General features: G+C 32.5%; 1 protein-coding gene and 2 long non-coding RNA genes across 8 annotated transcripts in view; 1 reads left to right on the forward strand and 2 right to left on the reverse strand.

Moving 5' to 3' along the window:
- LOC118180835 (uncharacterized) overlaps positions 1-3,230 on the reverse strand; it is a 189,911-nt gene extending 186,681 nt beyond the window's left edge. The window contains exon 1 of one of the 6 annotated variants that reach the window (XR_015038580.1): positions 627-3,230. This is a non-coding gene — a long non-coding RNA (uncharacterized LOC118180835). The remainder of the gene's footprint in view (positions 1-626) is intronic. The other 5 variants (XR_015038582.1, XR_004756757.2, XR_015038583.1 and 2 more) reach the window with 5 other exon arrangements.
- Positions 1-19,959, forward strand: part of LOC118180838 (uncharacterized) — a 35,474-nt gene that overhangs the window by 12,013 nt on the left and 3,502 nt on the right. Inside the window, exon 2 of the long non-coding RNA XR_004756773.2 lies at positions 1,543-1,587. This is a non-coding gene — a long non-coding RNA (uncharacterized LOC118180838). The remainder of the gene's footprint in view (positions 1-1,542; positions 1,588-19,959) is intronic.
- LOC146993388 (homeotic protein ultrabithorax-like) overlaps positions 3,238-19,959 on the reverse strand; it is a 180,440-nt gene continuing 163,718 nt past the window's right edge. The window contains exon 8 of the mRNA XM_035349894.2: positions 3,238-3,569. Within this exon, the coding sequence (XP_035205785.2) occupies positions 3,238-3,569 (332 nt within the window). The remainder of the gene's footprint in view (positions 3,570-19,959) is intronic.

The raw sequence follows: 19,959 nt of genomic DNA on the forward strand, positions 1-19,959 counted from the left end.
TGTAAAAATCTTCTTTACTGCAACTTTAGAAAACAGTTTTCTTCCGGGAAAAAAAAAAAAAAAAAAAAAAAAAACCTCCAACAATCAATAGCACATAAAAATCCATGTCACAGAAGAGTTTTAACCTGAAACAGTCACCAATGTTCACGCTTCCTTTCTAACGTCTCTCCGAAAAAGGAATTATTATATTTACTAACTACTTAGCTTAAGAAATGAAAATCCTTAATTTACTCTTCCTAAATGCCAAAAAATTTGAAAAACACCCCCCCCCAAAATAAAAAGAAAGAAAAAAAAAGGGGGGGATGGGTCTAGTTAGAGACGAATTAGCAATTCTTAACAGCCTCGTTCGTCACAATAAATTTATTTTAAAACTGAAAGTAAGATTTCTTTTCCCCATCATTTGCTTAGTTTTGGAATCACAGTTTCTGTTAATGGCAATAAAACGGGGATAACAATTAAGCAATAACCTTCTTGCTCATTCTTGAAAAAAAAAAAAAAAAAAAAAAAAAATCAACTTAATCCTAACATTTCCATCTTAGATATTTAACGGCTTTAACATAATACAAAATAATCTGTAATTATACAATACATTAATCTGTAATTATACACATTTAAGAGAAACTTACCACTTTCATCTTCGAAATAGAGCATGGCACTGAGGGAGAAAATAAGAGCCCGGCAACAAAATAAATACTTTAAACATATTTTTTGAATCGTCTCGATTCTGATAACAGATTTACACTCACTGATAAGGAAGCACAACCATCTGAACAGTTTGATGATGGTGAAATAACGCAGCCTCTTTATTTTTCAAGGTCGATATCTCTAAGCGCCCAGAGCAGCTTAGAAACCCCACCCACGGCTAGTAATATTATGTTAATGTGCCATAATATTATTCAACGCCTGAATGCCACCCTACAGCAAGATGAAGATACGGAGCACCCAATTGGCTGATGCTTTCTACAGGTCACAATGCAAATTTCAACAGTGGGTTGTTCAACTTGGTACTATTTTTTCTCCCCCCCTAAAACACATTACCTATGATGTCATTAACAAATTTTACTTCACTCGAAATTTTATTTTGGCAATTAATTAATTTTCAGTTTATATTTCGAATGGAATTTTTATTATATAAGTAATGCAATATTAATAAGGATTCATACAGAATTTTTTTTTATGTTTTTACTAATTGCAGTACTAATTTTCGATATCCACCTATTTTATTATTGATACTGATAATTTAAATCAATTTACTCAGAAGGTTTTTAGATATTCATCCGCATGCTGTGTTTCAATTTTTTAAAATTAAACTTCAAATATTGATAAATAACTTAAAAGTTAAAAAAAAATAATTTAAGGCAAAATAGACTTATTGAAACTCCAGTAAAATTAATTACGCAATTAGTATAGAAAGATTCTTTGACAACTTTATTATAGAAAAAAATATAAACTTCATTTAATAATGAATTTGAAACTAAAAAAAGGTTTTTCTCATCAGAACTAATTATCCCTGAGTATAATAATAAGATTTATATTTTTCAGAATCCTTTTTGAAGAAAGGCTTACTCCTATCTGCTGTGTAACGTGGTGAGTATACTGCAATTTGTTACTTAAAATCCAAATTTCTCATTCGTTTAAACTATTACAGACCACAACTTTTATTGTATACATTTAGAATAGTATTTTACTCAGTTCTAACATTCTGGTACCTACAAAAGTTTACTGAACAGATTCAGAGTGTAATTTAAAATAGCCACTTAAAAAAAAGCAAAAGATATTAGAAGATAGAAGGAAGAAATTGGAATTATAATACATAAAACACATGCGAACAGAATAGGAAAAAATTTTTGTCAAAAATTCTTTGCTAACAAATTACAGTAACCATGCCAAAAGGGAAGACTTAAGCAGTGGTAAAGTACAACTAACTTGATTGCAAATATTTGAAAAAAAAAAAGTTTAAAAAAATTAATGCAGATGTTTAAACACAATTTGCTTTATTAAAAAATTTTAAAAAATTATGATGGAAAACTAATTGCTGAGTTGACTTGTTAATCTAGATCATGATAATTATATAACCCTAATAAATAAAGAAAACAAATGATATAATTTTGTTTTACGGCCTTAATTAAAAGATTTTTTTATCCTTACGTCCAAATATGTCTAAGATATTTACGCAAATGAAGTGTAACTTAAAAACTTTTTATTCTGGCTTTTTGGCAACTGTGAAGATCTCAAACCACTTCTCTTTGCTAGGTTAACTTATTAAAATTAGAGGGTTTACACAGAACAATGACTAAGGTTTACACAAATTTAATGAAACACAGAAAACGTTATCAACTTCAGATATGCCGCGAATGATAAGCCCAAAACATGAACTGAATTCATATGAAAACTTTTTTGGGGAAGGCTTAATATTGGAAACTATTCTGCCAACTCACTAGGTATAATTCTTTTAGAAAGAAAAAAATAGTAAGTAGACGCGTGATGGGAATTAAAATTTTCCTTACATAAAATAGGTAAGATTTCTGGCTCGAAAGTATTCTTAAGTCTGAAATTTCTTGTTTTACAGAAATTTTCCTTCAAAGTTAACAGCATAGAAAGCATTATTCAATTACAGAAGAAAATTTTATATCAAAGTAGTATAAGGGAATGTTTCCTTCATAGGCATATTTATGATTATGACAGAGAGCATCGAACTCAGATCAATGTAGTCATTTCCAATCAAAATGACTTCACATTTGATAATCCCTTCCAGGAAGAAGAAGCGTAAATTTCTTAGTATAAACACTTAATCTGCACAATTTAAAAATGCTAAGACTGAAATTTTAAAATTAGCAGTGAACATTTCAGAAGTGACTGTTCCAAAGCTAAACTGTTTTCACGTTCATTTAAATAGTATTGCACACACAGTAAAAAAAAAAAAACGTTTACATAAAGTTCCTGGCCATACAGTATAGTTTAATTCGGTTTTTTGAATCACTAAGTCTTTGTCAGAAATGTTATGGAAACATTTACTATAATGCATACCATGTTTAAGTACTATTTCCCAACGCAACATATGAAAAACTCATAATAAGTCACGCTGACCAACCACGGGTGTTTTGGAAGGAAGTCCTTGAGTATTCCCCTCCTTGGAAAGAACGGAAGATATACGACACTCACTGCTGCTTAGAAAGAAAGGGTGAAATGGGGAAAACAAAAATAAAACAATGCGAAAAAAGTAGAGGAGGAACGACCTTACGTTTTTGTTGCCGATGCAGTGGAATCATTGTTGTTGGCATTGTTACCTCCACTTGAAGCTGAAGACTTCTGGTGAACTGCCAGTTTGGCAGCTTGCGCTTGTCGCTCTTGTTCGTTCAGTTCCTTGATGGCCTGAATCTCTTTCTTGAGCTTCATGCGCCGGTTTTGGAACCAGATTTTGATCTGGCGTTCGGTGAGGCAGAGGGCATGTGCCATCTCGATGCGACGCCGTCGGGTTAGGTAGTGGTTGGTATGAAACTCTTTCTCCAACTCCAGAGTCTGGTAGCGTGTGTAGGTCTGCCGACCCCGTCTGCGCAATCCATTGGCGCCTGCAAATATAAACACTCTGCTGCAGTATGAAAGTCTAGACGGCTATCAACCAGCCATAAAGCTCGAGCTCTTATCTCTTAACACAGATGCGGCGCTGCTTTTTATAGATTTTAGAAAGTAAACTGCACTGCAAGCTTTTCGCGGAGTGTAAATAGAGATTCCATCATAGGGAGAGGGGGGGGAGTGACGTGAGGTTAACAGGAAATGTGTTCTTTGATTTTCCGAAAGAGCTATGACTGCGGAAAACACCATACGGCTTTGGGCAAGCTTCTGTAGTTAATATTCATGGATACAAATTTTCTTTTTCTTTACGTAGGAGGGGAGGGGGAACTTAATTTCGAGAAAAATTTATTTTTAACTACTGATCCAAACCGCTACTGAAAACTTGCTCTTATCGAACACAACTTATGAAACGATTTTTCAACTATACATTACTAAAAATATATAAAATTATCAAAACATTATCATTTAATTTTTACTTTACAGTATGTAACCTGTCAGCTTAACCAGGCTTCTGAATAATGTAGAAAACACAACTCTTCGTTACAGAGCATATTCAATTTTCAGAAATAACTTGATTTACAAACAGTTTAAGAAAAAATATTCTCGTCAAAATACTTAAAACATATTATTTTTCTCTTTAACTAATAGTTTCAATATACACCAGTTTTTAAAAAAGCACCTGTGATATTCTGAGTTTTCTTATTAATTTAAAAGATTGTTATCATACTTCATGAGGCATATTAAAGAAGTTATAATTTATGCATCACATTTACAAGTAAGTAACTGAATTAAAAATTAAAGAATTAAAAGCTAAAATTATCATAATATACAATATTTATTTTATTGAACGTAGATCTGATAACACTGGTAATACACGTTGAACACATTTCTATCAGATTACAAAAGCACCTGCAAATTTATTTTATTCTAACCCAAAACATTCTTTCATTCTTTTTCACGCAAAAACACATGTATTCAAAGTATTCTCAAATGCATGGAATATTTTGCACTAGGATTCTGAGCAATAAACCTAAAAGAAAAACAGTAATAAATTAAATGAATATATAAATTTTAATGTGTGTTATACTGTACTGAAAGCATTCGACTCATGTTATCACAATGCTGAAATACCAAGGTTATGTGACATATGGATACGATTTTTTACCTTAAATAAAAATTGAAAATTTGCATTATAAAATGTCAAGCTTTGTTTTTTCATTAATGAATTTCTGCAGAGTATCTTATCATCGAGTACAACTTCTTTACGAAAATGTTTTAAGATTCCTTTTGTGACTGAATAAAATGTGATTCATTGTTTAATTTGGTAGGCATTTAGTTAGGTTTTACGATTCAACTGAACGCCTATTTAATAGGGTCCCCCACGACCGAGTGGTAAAGTCACGGAAGCCTAGCAGTTCGAACCTGGGCTCGATTCCAGGAGAACCGGCTGACTGTATGGACTCTTTAGGGTTTTCCCATATGTGAGGTAGATATGAATCATTTTCCTTTAGAAAGTCCTCCACGAAGGCATTCTCTCCTTTGACAGATACTCCTCATGTGCTTTGCCATAATCAGATAAACCAAACCAAACCTACTTAATATAGCCGAAAGGCAACTCATAATTTTATTGCTCTAGTTTTCTGTAATGAATAAAGTTACGTCACGACAATGAAGGAAGTTAAGGAAAAAATTATGCATTGGATTTTTTTAACATTTATTATAAATTTAAAAAAATAATTTTCTGGTTTCCACCAGATTCAGTTATTTACTAAGCTCTAAAGACTGAAATATTTAGTGTAGTCCATTTCTATTTAATTTAAAATTACAATATTTTATTATCTAGAAACTAATTTGAAGCTGATACCACCAGATTACATAGATTCTTAAACAGTAAAGGCGGTAAAAACGAACTGGCAAAATTAATTTTCATTTAATTAAAAATATCCAGTATTTAGTTTTTTAGTGTAGACAGTTCGCCAGTGGGCAAGTGGATAAAAATGCCTTGAACACTCATAGGAAATCTCGGGTTCGATTCCCGGCGAACGGATTGGGTGCTTGAAGGTTTTGTACCCTCCCCCTTGCGTAATGTGAATACCGACTAGTTATTTCCTTACAAAGTCTTCTACGGAGACACATAACTCTCACGTACTTTGACATATTCAGTCAAGCAAATAACGTTGGCTAACTTTTTAAAAAGAATCTCAAATACCTTCAAATATGTCTTTTCTACAGCCAAAGCAAAGTATCTCCTGTAAGTAATATGTCCTTCAAATAACATCCAGAATTTTTTTAGCTGGAATGTTAAGTTCGGAAAGATAAACCTTCCGTGAATTTTTTTGCCTGGAGATGAGATATAAAAGAATGATATGCAGAGCACATAATATTCGGCATATTTCATATTTTTTCATGCACTAATTTCACTAAACGCAATCCGTAAGAAGCAAATCATGAATCTTTTTTATGTATTTTAAATGCTGTATAACATCTGACTTATTTATTCCTTGATTTGCTGAAGACAATAAATTCCTTTTTACACGAATTTTGTTAAGTTTATTTACTGTCACAAGACTCTATAACGAATTATCACTTTTCTCCGAGCCTGCTTTCCTGATGTGGTAATCAAAAGATCCATAGCTGGAAGAGGGTTTCCTGTTTCGTTCTTTTCCTTTCCATCTTACCGTCAAAATCGTGCCATTTTATCCACTGCTATCACTAGTCTCTCCTCATCAGCAACCTCTACTGGCGAAATCTTTCCGGTTTCAACCACTGCTCTCACCCCATTTTCATCATCAGATTACCTACAGATGAAAGGTTGAATTCCCCCCGATTCGTCCTCTTTTCAAAAAGTCGTTATTGAGAGAGTCATTTATTGAGACAGGGAATAAACATTACATGATAAATGCCAATTGGCTTGTTACACTTAACAATCTGATTAATATACAAATTATTGTAAAGTAATTTTAGAACGATGCACAGACGTGAAGTGCAGCTCTTTTTCATATGTTAATATTCATCCTGATTCATATGTGATCATCCTAAACTTGTCTCTTGATATTTTCATTTCTTTCCGTTTAAAATGTGATCAAGAGTTTATCAAAACCTGAATTTATTGAAAACAGACGTGACCATCCAGCTGCAATATTAGAGTAAGTTAGATCATATGCATTAAAAAGACATTTAAAAGATGACAATAAATACTGGATTTCCCAAGAAACTCACGGCAACGGAACTTAAGACAAATTCTGAAGATGATGTACTGCAAGAAGGAAACCGTACTTGCATTCCTAACATAGCTAAAATCGAGATAAAAAAATATATAAAAAAGATTAGAGAAAAGGTAAACTTACTCCAGTTCAAAAATTTTAGAACGATACTCTGGCAAATTTTAGAACGATACTCTGGCCCACCATCGGCCGAGCCGTAAAGTCGTTTAACACTGGTAGTTCGGTTCAGGGTTTGAGTCCCGACGAACGGGCTAGCTGCATGGGCGTTTTCGTGCTTTTTCCCGTGTGTGATGTGAATATGAGCCAGGTTCTTTCAAAAATTCCTCCATGAAGGCAACAATCCCTTTAGGCAGACAGCTTTCATGTGCTTTGCCGTAATTAAATAAACCAAAATATAACGATATTTTATCACCAGCATGAGATTTTGGACTAGATTTCGTTAGAGAAAACCCGAAATTTGAATCTATGAAATCTTCAATGTATAGACGGTGATGTCTACTTTCAGCAGATGGAAGTTGAAAATTCGGTTCAACTTCAAAATTAAAAGTCGTTTTTTAGACGAAAAATAGACGCAAATAACCGGACACATAGCAACTTTGGCTTGGACCTCTTCACCAAATTATCCATACGCACAATTGTCCCCGAATGTCCGATTCCTCCAGTCTGTTTGGACATTTGGAGATACCTTACTAAACTTGGTGTATAAATAGACAGCACTTCTTTCTTCGATAGATCATGAGAACAATTCATATGAATTTGATCACGCTTAAAAGAAATTATAATTTAAAATTGAAATGAAAGAAAAAATCTTTAATTTTGCTATACTGTTTCAAGCAAGCAATTATCCAACAATTGTGAAATAAAAATCATATGGATTTGAGACTGATTAGAAATTAACTGCAATTTAAACTTAAATTGATATAAAAAATCTTTCACACAGATTAAACATGAGATACAACAATACCTTGCATAGCCTGGTTAATCGGCTCCGTTATTATCCCATACGGTTTGAAATCGGACTAATTGAAAAACTATATGAACACACACACATAAAAGAAACTAATAAGTTCCCAATTTTTTTTTTTTTCTTCCTGATTTTCAACAAATAAAACGCAACTTATAAATTCAAATGTCTTCATTATGAATAGTTTTTAAAAATGAATATTTATTACAATTCACTTTCTATGTCTAAAATTTTCAATATCGATAGCTTCAGATGTTTCTTTGGCTTTTTCATTTTAGTCGTTTTTCTGTAGCAGCGAACTACATCGTTTATCGTTAAGCGAAGCGAAATGTAAAACTACGTTCAGCTTTGGAATCCATTCCCATTACATGTTCTGACGAAGTTTCAATCACTTCAAAATTTTTTTATAGTTGTTCAAGTGTTAATAGTGATTATAATGAAGTGGATGAGTTGTCCATCGACAACTGTCAGAGTTAGAGAACAAAAGGCCAAAAATTCGGTTTGTTCACTATTTACATACATAAATAAAGAGGAACAACTAATATATGCATCGTATTTCGTAACTTTAAAATATTACAAAAAAGACTTAATTATATAAAGAAAAAAATCGATCATTTATGCATTAAAAATAATTTTGTATACTACTTTCTTAGAATTTATTTTTATTTTACTCAATTAAAATTTAGTTTGTTTTGAAATTTTTAATTCGAACTGCAGTGAATGAGGACTAACCGAAACCGGGTTATGCGATGTATTGCTGCGCATAGATCTGCAAAACCCCGCTTTTCTAATGTTTATTAAAAATAATAAGTTTGTTCAGAAAGCTTGAAATTTCTATTTTGGACATATCATTTTTAAAAAATGTACGGCAAAGCTTCCAAACTTTATTTCCAAAGGAAGGTAACTAGATTTTAGTTTGATGAAATGAAACTTCATACCAGACATTCTAAAAATTATTTAACTGATGCGTGTGATGACTTCTTGTTACTTAAAAATAAAACGAAATATCCAGCCGTACACATAGGGCAAGTCGATAGATATTTTTTATTATTTAACTCACTCTTATATTTCACGTTCCCACTTTAAACACAGAAACTACATTTCAGTATCAGTAAGTAGTTAAAGTTATGTAGATACAGAAAGTTGTAATATTCTCCACTGTGTATTTCTAAGTTACAGTTGAAAGTTAAGAATCTTAAGAACTAGTAAGGGAATAATCGCTTGAGTTCATGAGATAGAAAACAACAAGTAAGAAGGGTTAAAGGCCCTTTAGTATTTCAACTAAAGTTTGACAAAACTCCGTCTTGGAGTTGTACAATTAAGCCGAGACTTGGGCTTGAACTTAAGAGACTAAGAGTTAAACTAAACTAATCTTAACTAAAGAGATATAGCCGAAGATATCAAAATTCTAACAGAGTTGGCCCCTTAACGTTAATTGACTGCGAAGCTATCAAGGGCCTAAAGTACGGCCGAGCGTAATAATAGCTTACGAGAGAGTAGCCTAAAAAGGCGGACGCGTGCAGGCAGAATATTTGGTATCTCTCTCACTAAGACTGTAGAACTTCGTGGTTAAATGCCACTCTTCCTCATTAGCATTCAGACGTGATTCTAAAACTACGGAAGGGATAAGTTGAAATTAAGAATCAATAGGAAAGGAAGTTTAACTCAAAATTTAACTGTTAATAAAATTAACATAATCCTTACAAAGTAATAAAAGTAATGGTTATGCAAATTGAATTATGGCACGTGTTATAATTTAGAAGAAAAATCCGAATTCCTTTTACACGGGAAGAGCTAATAATAATAATAAAAAAAAAACTTGCTTAATTGATTATGCAAAATATTCTAATACAATGAAAAATGGCACTTGAAAGAGTGCGCCCATAGTAAGGATATTAAAAGTTCTAACTTTATTAAAAGTCTGTTCTAACAGGACGTAAATTGCGTATTCCAAGCAGAACAGGACTGTTCTTTGTTTACATGCTGCAGAAACAATGTTTGCGATACAGTATTTCAATTTACTAAAATGTTCATCACTTTAGAAAATGCAAGACACCGATATCCATCGCTGAAAAGGTAAATTTATTCAAAACAAGTAGCCTGGGGTATATTTGGAAATATTTTTTTGTGGAGAGACATTACGAAGGCCATCTACCTTGACCTCTTCCTCCTCCACATGAAATTACTTTCCTGTTGCACGTAGTAAAAGCTGCGTAGCTAAAGGCTCGAGTGCATTTGCTTTTACCATACAGTCTGTTTCTCCCATTGCAGTCTGTAACTATATGCATCTATGGTGTCATTCAGTCAGATAATATTTGGTAGAGTGTATTCCCAACGTATATTTCTTTTATGCTCTCTCGATAGTTAATGTGTATTTTAAAAACAATGCCTCCAATGTCCAGAAACTTTTTCTTTGTCTTTTATTCATTATTTTTTAACGACCTCTATGCATTTTGAAATCATTATACGTAGAATATTCTTTAAAAAATTAAGTTAGTGATCCATATAAACAAGCGTCATAGCATAAAGATATTTTCATTAAATTTTAATTATATGTTTCATAAATAAAACTATTGCTTATTGAGAAGCGAACTGATTTAAGAACGCACAGAGCGCATGCGGCTCTCAAGTCTGCTGGATCAAATTTTGATGAATTATAAAATTTCCGATCGCAACGAAACATATTTAAATTTTCTACTCACTTTTTGAATGGCCTTCTCGTTTTATTGGAATTCTTGACTAATTAATTAAACGTTCTTCTTTTTTGTGGGACGGGGGATACATAAACATTTTTACTTGCTTCCTTTTCCGAGACAAATGATGTCTAATTCATCTTCCAAACTATCTCACATGTTATAAATTCAGTTTGAAAAACCTTAGTCTTGTAGAATCATTAGCGGAAAAATCTTAGTCTTGTAGAATCATTAACAGTGCCCTCGCCGGGACTCGAACTTGGAACTCTCGACTACGCGCCGAGTGTGCTACCGTTACATCACAAAGGCATGCGGGAAAGAGAGAGAAAATAGCTTATAGCAAGGGTGGTCAAAGTTCTGCTCGCGAGCCTGATACGGCTCTCGCAGGCAATTTGTGCGGCTCATGCATATAAAATATATGTGTGAAATATGGTAAACTAAAACTATTCAGTGTCCAAAAAGGAACTAATTAATTAGTTTAGACTCATTTTACAAAGTTATCAGGGATTTCTTTCTATTTAAAATCTCCTCCACTACTTCTATAATGATGTAAATATGAACTTGTGGCTTTTAGAAAATCTAGATGCGGCTCTCGAACATTCCTGAATTCAAACGTGCGGCTCTTACTGACATGAAGTTTGGCCAACTCTGGCTTATAGTCTTTAAAGCTTTAACTATTCATTGATGCTAATTGCAGTTTCTATATCTAACACTGAAATGTCAAATATGAGATTGAACTAAAAAGTCAGAATGCAATGATTTGGCATACACTTTACGCTTGATGCTTCATTTAATTTTTAAATAATAATTTGAAATAACATATATATCAGTGAAATAATTTTTATGTTTTTTGCCATGAAATTTATTTTTATTTAATAATCGTAAATTACAATGAAAGCGCAGTCTTCCAAGAAGAATAAATGAAAGTTTTACCATTATTTTACCTTTTTTTTTTTTTTTTTCTTTTTTCTTCTTGTTAAGTAGGATGTTGAATACAGGAATATTAAGCTAGCTAAATAAGCTAATTACTATTAATACTTATTAAGGAAGGGAGTTATTTATGAATCAATGCATTTTATTTTCCTTTAAGTTAATTTGTCTGAATTATTTTTTAAATCAAAATTACAAAAAATATTATTTTTAGTCTTTCCAACTGAGGTGTAACCAGTATTTAGTTTTTAAGCACAATCGTATCTATATAAATTGTATTGTATTGAGTAATTTCGTTTAAAATATGATCAAAAGGAGAAAACGCAAGTAGTCTGCTCTGCAGAAGTTAGTGCTGTTAATATATATACTAAATTCGGCAAAAGGTCGCCAAATATAAGAATATTGAAGACATTGGACTTGAGAAAAAACTTCCAAAAAAAAAACGGGCAAAGTTGCAAGGTCTTGGCTAAATGGAGAGCGTTTATTTACTTGCAATCTGCTTCTTTCCACCTTCTGTGTGTGTGGGGCGAGGAGAAGAAATTTTTTCGACTAATCTCCCACCTACTGAAAAAACACCAACCCTTTCAGACATCGGCATTAGCAATTACGATTACCTTCCGTAGATGGGAACCGAGATGATTAAAATTTGCCAGAAAGGCTGGCTGTGTTTTGAACACGGAACATTCAACAGTTGTTGTCCGCAATTTCAACGCCTCATTTCGGTTGATTTAGGTGAGAAGAAAAAACAGTTTTTCCTGCGATACATGCCTTATTACCAAACAGAAAAACTTAAACACAAGCAAGCTTATTAATTTTATTAAAAGTCGTCTTCCACAGTGGTCCTTTAAATACTGGAAAATTGATTTTGAAATTATCATGCAAACAAACAAACATCCATGCGCTATACAAACATCCATGCCTTCTCCGGAGTTCGAACCCCGGCCCTTCGGCTTCCCTAATCACTAACCGTCTGGGCGACTCCTCTTTTAATGCAACGAAGTCTACTTTAATTGCATTCTTTCACTTGGAAAACTTAAGCCGTTTTTAGGAGCATTAGATTAAATTAATTTCATTGTCTATTAGAAGACATTTATAGTAAATCCTCTGGCTCTCTCTTCCGCAAAAGAAGAAGAAGAAGATGTCGACTTCTAAAAGAGACCCGAATTTCTGAGAACATAAACAAGCATTCGCAGCAAACATCACTCCTCTAACTGTTTCATATACTGCATTATTAACTATACATTTCTTATATTTTTATTTTCCTTCAAAGTAATGGTATCGCAGTTCTATTGCTTTAGAAGTACATGAAATTTAAAAAATGGACACTGTATAACAAAAGCATGACTAGATTTAAATGCGCACTCTTTGAACATGCCTGAAATTCATTGTTCTAACTCAGAATGATTTGTCTTAAAAGAATCATTTAATAAATATATGAAATCGAAAGTTAAGTCAGGTCATAGTAGTAATGGCCACCTCGTCTAAACCATTTAAACTGACGAAATCATATGCTCGCTTTATTGTCGAGTGACGTTTCGAGGAGAGCATGAAACGAGAAAAAAAGAGAATCGAGGGGGGGGGGGAGGTAGCAGCGGACGAAACGGCACAATTTTTAGCTAGAGATGAAATTGGAAAGCGTGAAACGGCACGAAGCCAGTTCCAAAATCCTAAAATACAATGTCTCCGTACGTACTCTGGCCATGTAACTGGTAACACGATTGGGCAGTAATCGGAAGACCCCATGGTACGTAACCCGGCGAAAGCGTCGTTGATTTTTCACATTTCCGGCTTCGGGGTGAGAAGATCCTGATGTTTCTATAACTCAAGTTAAAATAATATACCATTTAAAAACCTACTGATTGTGTTTCGCGGTAAATGTATTCACTTTGCAGTAACGCCTTTATCAACTCAACTCACAAATATAGAACTATGAACACTCATATATTAGGTATTTCATATTTAGTAAAAACTAAAACTAAACTCAGTGGCGTAACAGCCCTAGTGGGCCAATGCCTGTAGAGCCCCGAAATACGCTTTCTTGACCGTATTTCATATTAGTAAGGAGACTAAATTTAAAATTATGTTGCGAAGTCCTATAGTTTCAGAGATTTCGCATATTATTCTATATTTAGTTTTTAATTAAATAGCATGTGCACTGATGTCAGTCAGCAAACAAAGAAAATGTCACTCTCACTCAATTATTCTCTTTCTTTTGCTTAACACAAGCAGCTGACAGAATGAGCCTCGTGTTTGAATCTCTTAATACGTTCATATTATACATACATAAAATTTAGACAAGTGGAACCTAACAGACTATTGACAATTATTCTGCGTCAATATTCCTCAAGTTTACCTCGTTAAAATCAAAGCTTTAGTGAAAGAATCCTCGAAAAATGCAAGGTAAATATAGTGTCTCGGCCGCTCAGATGGGAAACTGGTTAATGACCCTAACTGCCATACCGAAGGGCTCGGGCTCGAATCTCGGAGAAGGCAGGTATGTAAATCAGTCCATTCAATAGGAGCAACGCCGGCCCACCTATATTAGGTGCCACCATAATAAAGTGGCCACCGCTTCCGACCTTAGTAGTGGCCAACGCCTCTAATGGCTAGTGCCCGCCATTGGAAAAAATGTATATAATAAGTTTCTCAGCTTTTTCATCCTTGGCAAGGTAATTTTAAACTTTCGTTACGCTTGAAAGCGTCTACGTAAAAAATAAAGAACGTAGACTCCCACCAAATGAAAGGAAGAATATAATTTCTATACCAAATTCAGGAAAAGTTATCATTACGTGGTTATCATTTTATCCAATAACTAAATTCATTGCTAATCTTTTTTTTTTTCTTTTTTTTTTCAAATAAATGAAAATTATTCTTTAAAATGGCCTTTCATGAAAGAATAATTTTCATTTATTTGAAAAAAAAAAAAAAGTAAATGAAAATTATTCTTTAAATTTTTTAATTAAAAGAGTTACTATTTTATACGCAAGAATAAAATGAAAGTAATGTATACGTTACAATAGCATACTTTTTCGCACACTTTGAAGCGTATTTTTGAGTTATAACCTTAGACAGTCATAACAAGAAAAAATATCTTTACTTAGTTCTTCTAAATTATGCATGTTTTTTCTTTTTTTTTTTTTTTTTTACTCCAGTGCACATCCAAGTGAAAAAAATCCGCATTTTTCTGTAGAGACACTTTAAGATATTAACTAAACCACTGTCACTTAACTTCATATAACTTCCTCGAATCATTTGGAGATTCCACACATCGTAAACATTACTAAAGAACTTTTTATGGTTACCGGAAAGATTAGAAGAAACTTGATTAATAAACATGGTCATGGAGTCAATAAAAATACGGCGACGTTTCAATCAGCATATATATAGCATATATTAAATCCGCAATGTAAAGGAGCATTGGGAAAGTATTGATTGCAAAACTTAACGTTCTACCTCCTTAAAGAGCATGACGATGCTTCTACGTTAAGCCAATAAATCATGTTCATTGAGCGTTTCCAAAAGTTTCGTCATGCAAAGTAGGAGCTCGCTCTCCCAGGCGTACCGAAATATGGTTTTAAGCTACAAATTCCGTATACGATCGTCGATATTAAAGTTAGGCTGGATGAAATTGCTACTTAGCAAGTTTGCGACTCGTCTTGCATGCTAATCAAGGAAATGCGTCTCAATGTTTCAGCTCCGAAACTTAAAATGCGTTTTGCGGAGGAAATATTCCTGCCGGGGAGGTAGAATTGTTAACGAATGCAAAAATGGTGTTGTTTTCGATATACGCTTTGATTTGTTTTTTCCCTCTTATCCATCCTAATTTTTTCTTTACGCAAAATTTTGTGGAGGTGTTATTTGTAATGATGGCGATGTAATAGACTTCTCTGGCGTAAACATTCGTTTTGCAACATTGCATGTTGAAGCGAATTTTACTTTTATTTATTTTCCTTATTCCTCATTCATTTTAGAAAAGGTTTTGTTAAACAAATTTAAACAATCTGCTGTTAGTTTTAAAAGCATGTTATGACAGTAATTTCAAATGAAAATTTCGAAATTAACATGAAATTTTTCATCTTAAGTAATTAGTGTCAAAGAAGGCCATAAATCTGTAAAATGTATTTTAAACATGTATTAACTTAGCATGAAAAAAATTAAAAAGACATATTAATCAGACCAAACGATGGGAAAATATGATATCATAGTATCAAAACAGGCAATATAAATGAAGTAAGAAACTTAAATGAAACAAACATTTGATTAACCGGTATATTCTGATTTTCTGACTTTGCAGCAGTATCAGTAGTTACATGGAAACCATTTAATGTTGCGCAGTTTTATCGTTTTTGCTCAGTTTTTATTCAGCTGTTTTCATTTCTGTTTTTGCGTCGTATAAATTCTTAATAATGCTTATTTAATAATGCTTAATGATTTAATAATGCTTATTACATAGATTATGCTTATTAGCATAATTTAGATAATTACTCAGTTTCAAAAGAATGCTTATATTATTTTAATTGTATTAATTTATCAGCTCTTATCTTTGCTAGCTGTCGTTAAACTGTGTCCTTTTATTTATGCACACAAACCATTTCTTGATTCCTTTTTTTTATTTTTCCTATATTTTTATTTTCAAATAAGTTCACATATTTAATATCGTTAGTCTGAAATATTTTTATTCTTATATAATTATATAATTTATTAGCTTATATAATTATATCATCTTATATCATTTTTATTCTTATATAAACCAATGACCAGGCAGAACGTATCAACATTATGTTCATTTTAAAGAGAAGAATTCAGGCAACATTACACAATACTAATACCGTATTTATTCCCAAAATTTTCCTTTTTTTTTTTATTTATTTTTTTTTTTTATTTTATCACTAAAAAAATCAAGAAATTAATGTTAATTAATGGTAATAAAATAAAAAAAATAATAGCTATGCGATATTTCAGTCACAGTTATTACTTTTACCACTGTTCTTTTTGCTTACACGACGTACTTTGATAGCTGGTAATATGCTGAAAAAAACTAAGAGAAAATTATACAAGAAGCGAGAACTGTCGAGAAGTAACTGATCTTTTAATTTATTGCTTAGAATACACGCTGTGCTTATTAAGGGAAAAAAAAAGCTTACATATTTATTTGTCACACCACCCGAAATGGACAATTTTTTCCTCCTGTTACTTTTATCTTTTTAGAAGATAATATTTCGCAGTACTGTTTTATTTATTCTTAATACTACATAATCACATTTATTTTCACACTATCAGGGACTTTAATGCATTCATATGGCCGTTTGTTTGTTACAGACGTCCAAATGCGGTCTCGACTACAATTAACCAATCTAAACCTATTTCATTTAAAAATACTTTTTATCTACACATAATAATATCTACTGAATATAATAATGCATATTTTAAGTAGGTCACACAAGCTATAATAATAACAGAACTCTGCATTACAATCAGCCATTATGCTAGTTAAGAAATTTTAAAGCATGCATACATAGAAAAGCGGAAAAATAAAAAAAAAAAAAAAAGACTCGAGAAAAAGTTAAGTGAGTGCGATGTGCTATTGTCTAAATCTTAGACTTGGGCCATTAAAATCCTAGCAACAATAATGATATTCTGAAGCACTTTGTTTATATCCGATTGTAATACTATAAATGCTGATAACATGAGACTCAAGCCATCGACATTGCATATCCAAGAAGATTTTGTGACATAAGATATTTCCTTTCCGATGAAAAATTTCAGATTAAAATAAAGTGCGAGTCATTCATGGGCAGGAGTTTTTAAACCGAAGTAATGTTCCAATTATGAGCTTAAACTCCTAGCGTATTCTTTTGATTTATCAGCATAAAAAGACACTAAATTTAAAAAATTATTATTTCTGGGGATTGTTTCCCTCCTCTTTGAATTTTCTTTCAAAAATATTTTCTCCTGAATGATTTTTAAAAAATGCAGCGTTTAATCATTAAAAAATGTTAATTGCTATTCTTATTTTTGAAATAAATAAAGAAACACTTGAAAAGAGAAAAGTGGTGTATTTAATTATGGCAAAGCACACTAGGGCTATCTGCCTAAGGGGAGGGATGCCTTTCGTGGAGGACTTTCTAAGGGAAACTGGCTCGTATACACGTTACACATGGGGAAAACCACGAAAACACCCATGCAGCCAGCCCGTTCGCGGGATTCGAACCTCGGACCGAACTACCAGTGTTCAGCGACATTACCGCTCGGCCGCTGGTGGGGCTGAAAAGAGAAAAGATAAATATATTTAGTTTTTTTTTAGTTGATCCATACCTATGCACAAAGCATTTTTTATATTAAAAAGTTTTCAAAATCATAAATATCCATACTAAGATCTAGCTAATAATATTTCATGACGAATATTAATGACAAATCCTTGCCAAATAATTCTTATGCACTATGCTGAGATAACACACTTTGCACGCTTGTGATATTTGACCCCCCTCACAAAAAATAATTCTTTATACGGTATTTTAAGAACGGCAAATATTTTTACATTCAATCCGAGAAATATTTATTCCTGAAGTAAATATAATGCATATAACACAATAACTTTCTTGGGTCGTTATATTCTCCTCTTCTTCAGCATATCAGACAAGTAAGTTTTGCATAAAGTATTTCCTGTACACCTATCGTATCATATTCGATATACCATTACATTAGCAGCATTGATGCTGTCTTCGGAAGTTAAAAGCATAGCCTTTTTGATAAGTTCCTGTTTTCTCTTGCTATGGGAAATGTTGAATGGAAGATTTTTTTCTGTTGTAATCATATTTCATTGGGAAAAATGACTTTTTCACGAAAAATACTGTGAATTTCACATTAAATTATAAAGTTAATTTAATTTTTAATTTTCAATTTTGTAAGAGCTGTGGTCGTTACTTTTGCTTTTAAATGGCTAAATACTCAAACTATGCAAATGAATTTCGGAAAAAATGAACTTCCGTTAAAAATCGTAGTAATTTAAAGGAGTGCTATAATTATATATATACGGCAATTATATAGTTTGCTTTGATATCGTTAAGTAGGAGTGATTTCGGTCCAAAGTTTGAGTTTAAAAAATATGCTTTTTATACGAGAATACAAACAATTTCTTTAATTTATTCATAGATTATAGGACTATACCACAAAATATGTAATGACATCGGTTTCCTTTTTGTTTTCTTAAGAGTAATAATTAATCTAACCGATTAAAAAATCACCACGGGAGATCATCAGAGTGAACAAAATGCACAATAAAATGAATATAAATTTCTGTGTGCACAGAAAAGATGAACATAATACCAAGATAAGGTTGATACTAAATATTTCTCATTAATTATTCACTCATTTATTACTAATTATTTTAATTGACAGTCAGAAATCGAAAAGAACTGTTAGAAAAACTAGGATAAACGTTAGCCTTTCAAATCAAAAATATGTTATCTAATATTAATAATAAATTACTTACTAAAAACAGGACGCATCGTAATTTCTCGTGAATATCATTGTTCACAAATTAGTTATAAATTACCTTAAATAACGCAATAATTACATCAAATATCGATTAATATTACTATGGGCAGATTCTGAAGATATGAGTTTTTGAACTGAGAAATTTCGTTGTCAGTTTTATAGAAAGCTGAGATGTCGGGAGATTTAAGTAGAATTAAAATTAATTATTTCGACAAAATGTACTGCAGCCTATGATTTAGTGCTAATAATTAAAAATAACCCCACTTTACGGTTTTTCTCTGAATCATTCTATCTCGCATCAACTAAATTATACAATATAAAATGGCATTTTGTTCTGCCAAAGGGAAAGGACCAAAACCGAGAGAAAGAAGGAATGTCGAAAACTGGAGTAAACATACGTGGGAGACCAAAATCATTTAAGTGCTTACGGCCTATAAAAGTCTTAATCCAGCCCTGTGAACGCGTGAAACTCACTATGATATGAATTGCATGAGAATGAGAACGGGAGAATTAAAAAGTAGAGAATAAATTCAACACTTCAAATTGCAGACAGGGTGTCCCATCAAGACTGCTCAAACTCTGCACAGCCAGATTCCTGGCTTGAAATATACAAAATGTGCCCAAAGAACTGCTTCTGTATGACCCATAGAGGTAAAGCCGAAAGAAAATTATGACATCATATCCGGTGCAAGGGGGAAAAAAAAATTCGGTCAGAAACATAAACATCGGTATTTACATATGTTTACATAGGAAGGTGTTCAAAATGTCCACGACACGTATCGAGGCATGTATGCGGGTGCTGCGAAATAACGTCAAGCCATTGTTTGAATCATATTTAAAACGCAGCATCTAGGAGCTATGGTATTCATTTGAGAGTTTCATTTCATTTTTTTATGTTTTCAGCTTGATTCATAGAGTACATTTTTGCTCATTTGACTGTTTATTTTGTATTTTGTATTTTCTATTTGACTTCATCATATGAATTCTCCCATGTTTTGGACTCCCGGGAGGCGTGCATTTTTTTATGATTTTGCTCACGAGATGTTGGTCTTCTCTTTTTCCACCTACTCCTACTCCC

The sequence above is a fragment of the Stegodyphus dumicola genome, chromosome X1 (assembly GCF_044657685.1).
Source record: "Stegodyphus dumicola isolate Sdum_Otavi_A_Nest chromosome X1, ASM4465768v1".
In the NCBI taxonomy this organism is placed as follows: Eukaryota; Metazoa; Arthropoda; class Arachnida; order Araneae; family Eresidae; genus Stegodyphus; species Stegodyphus dumicola.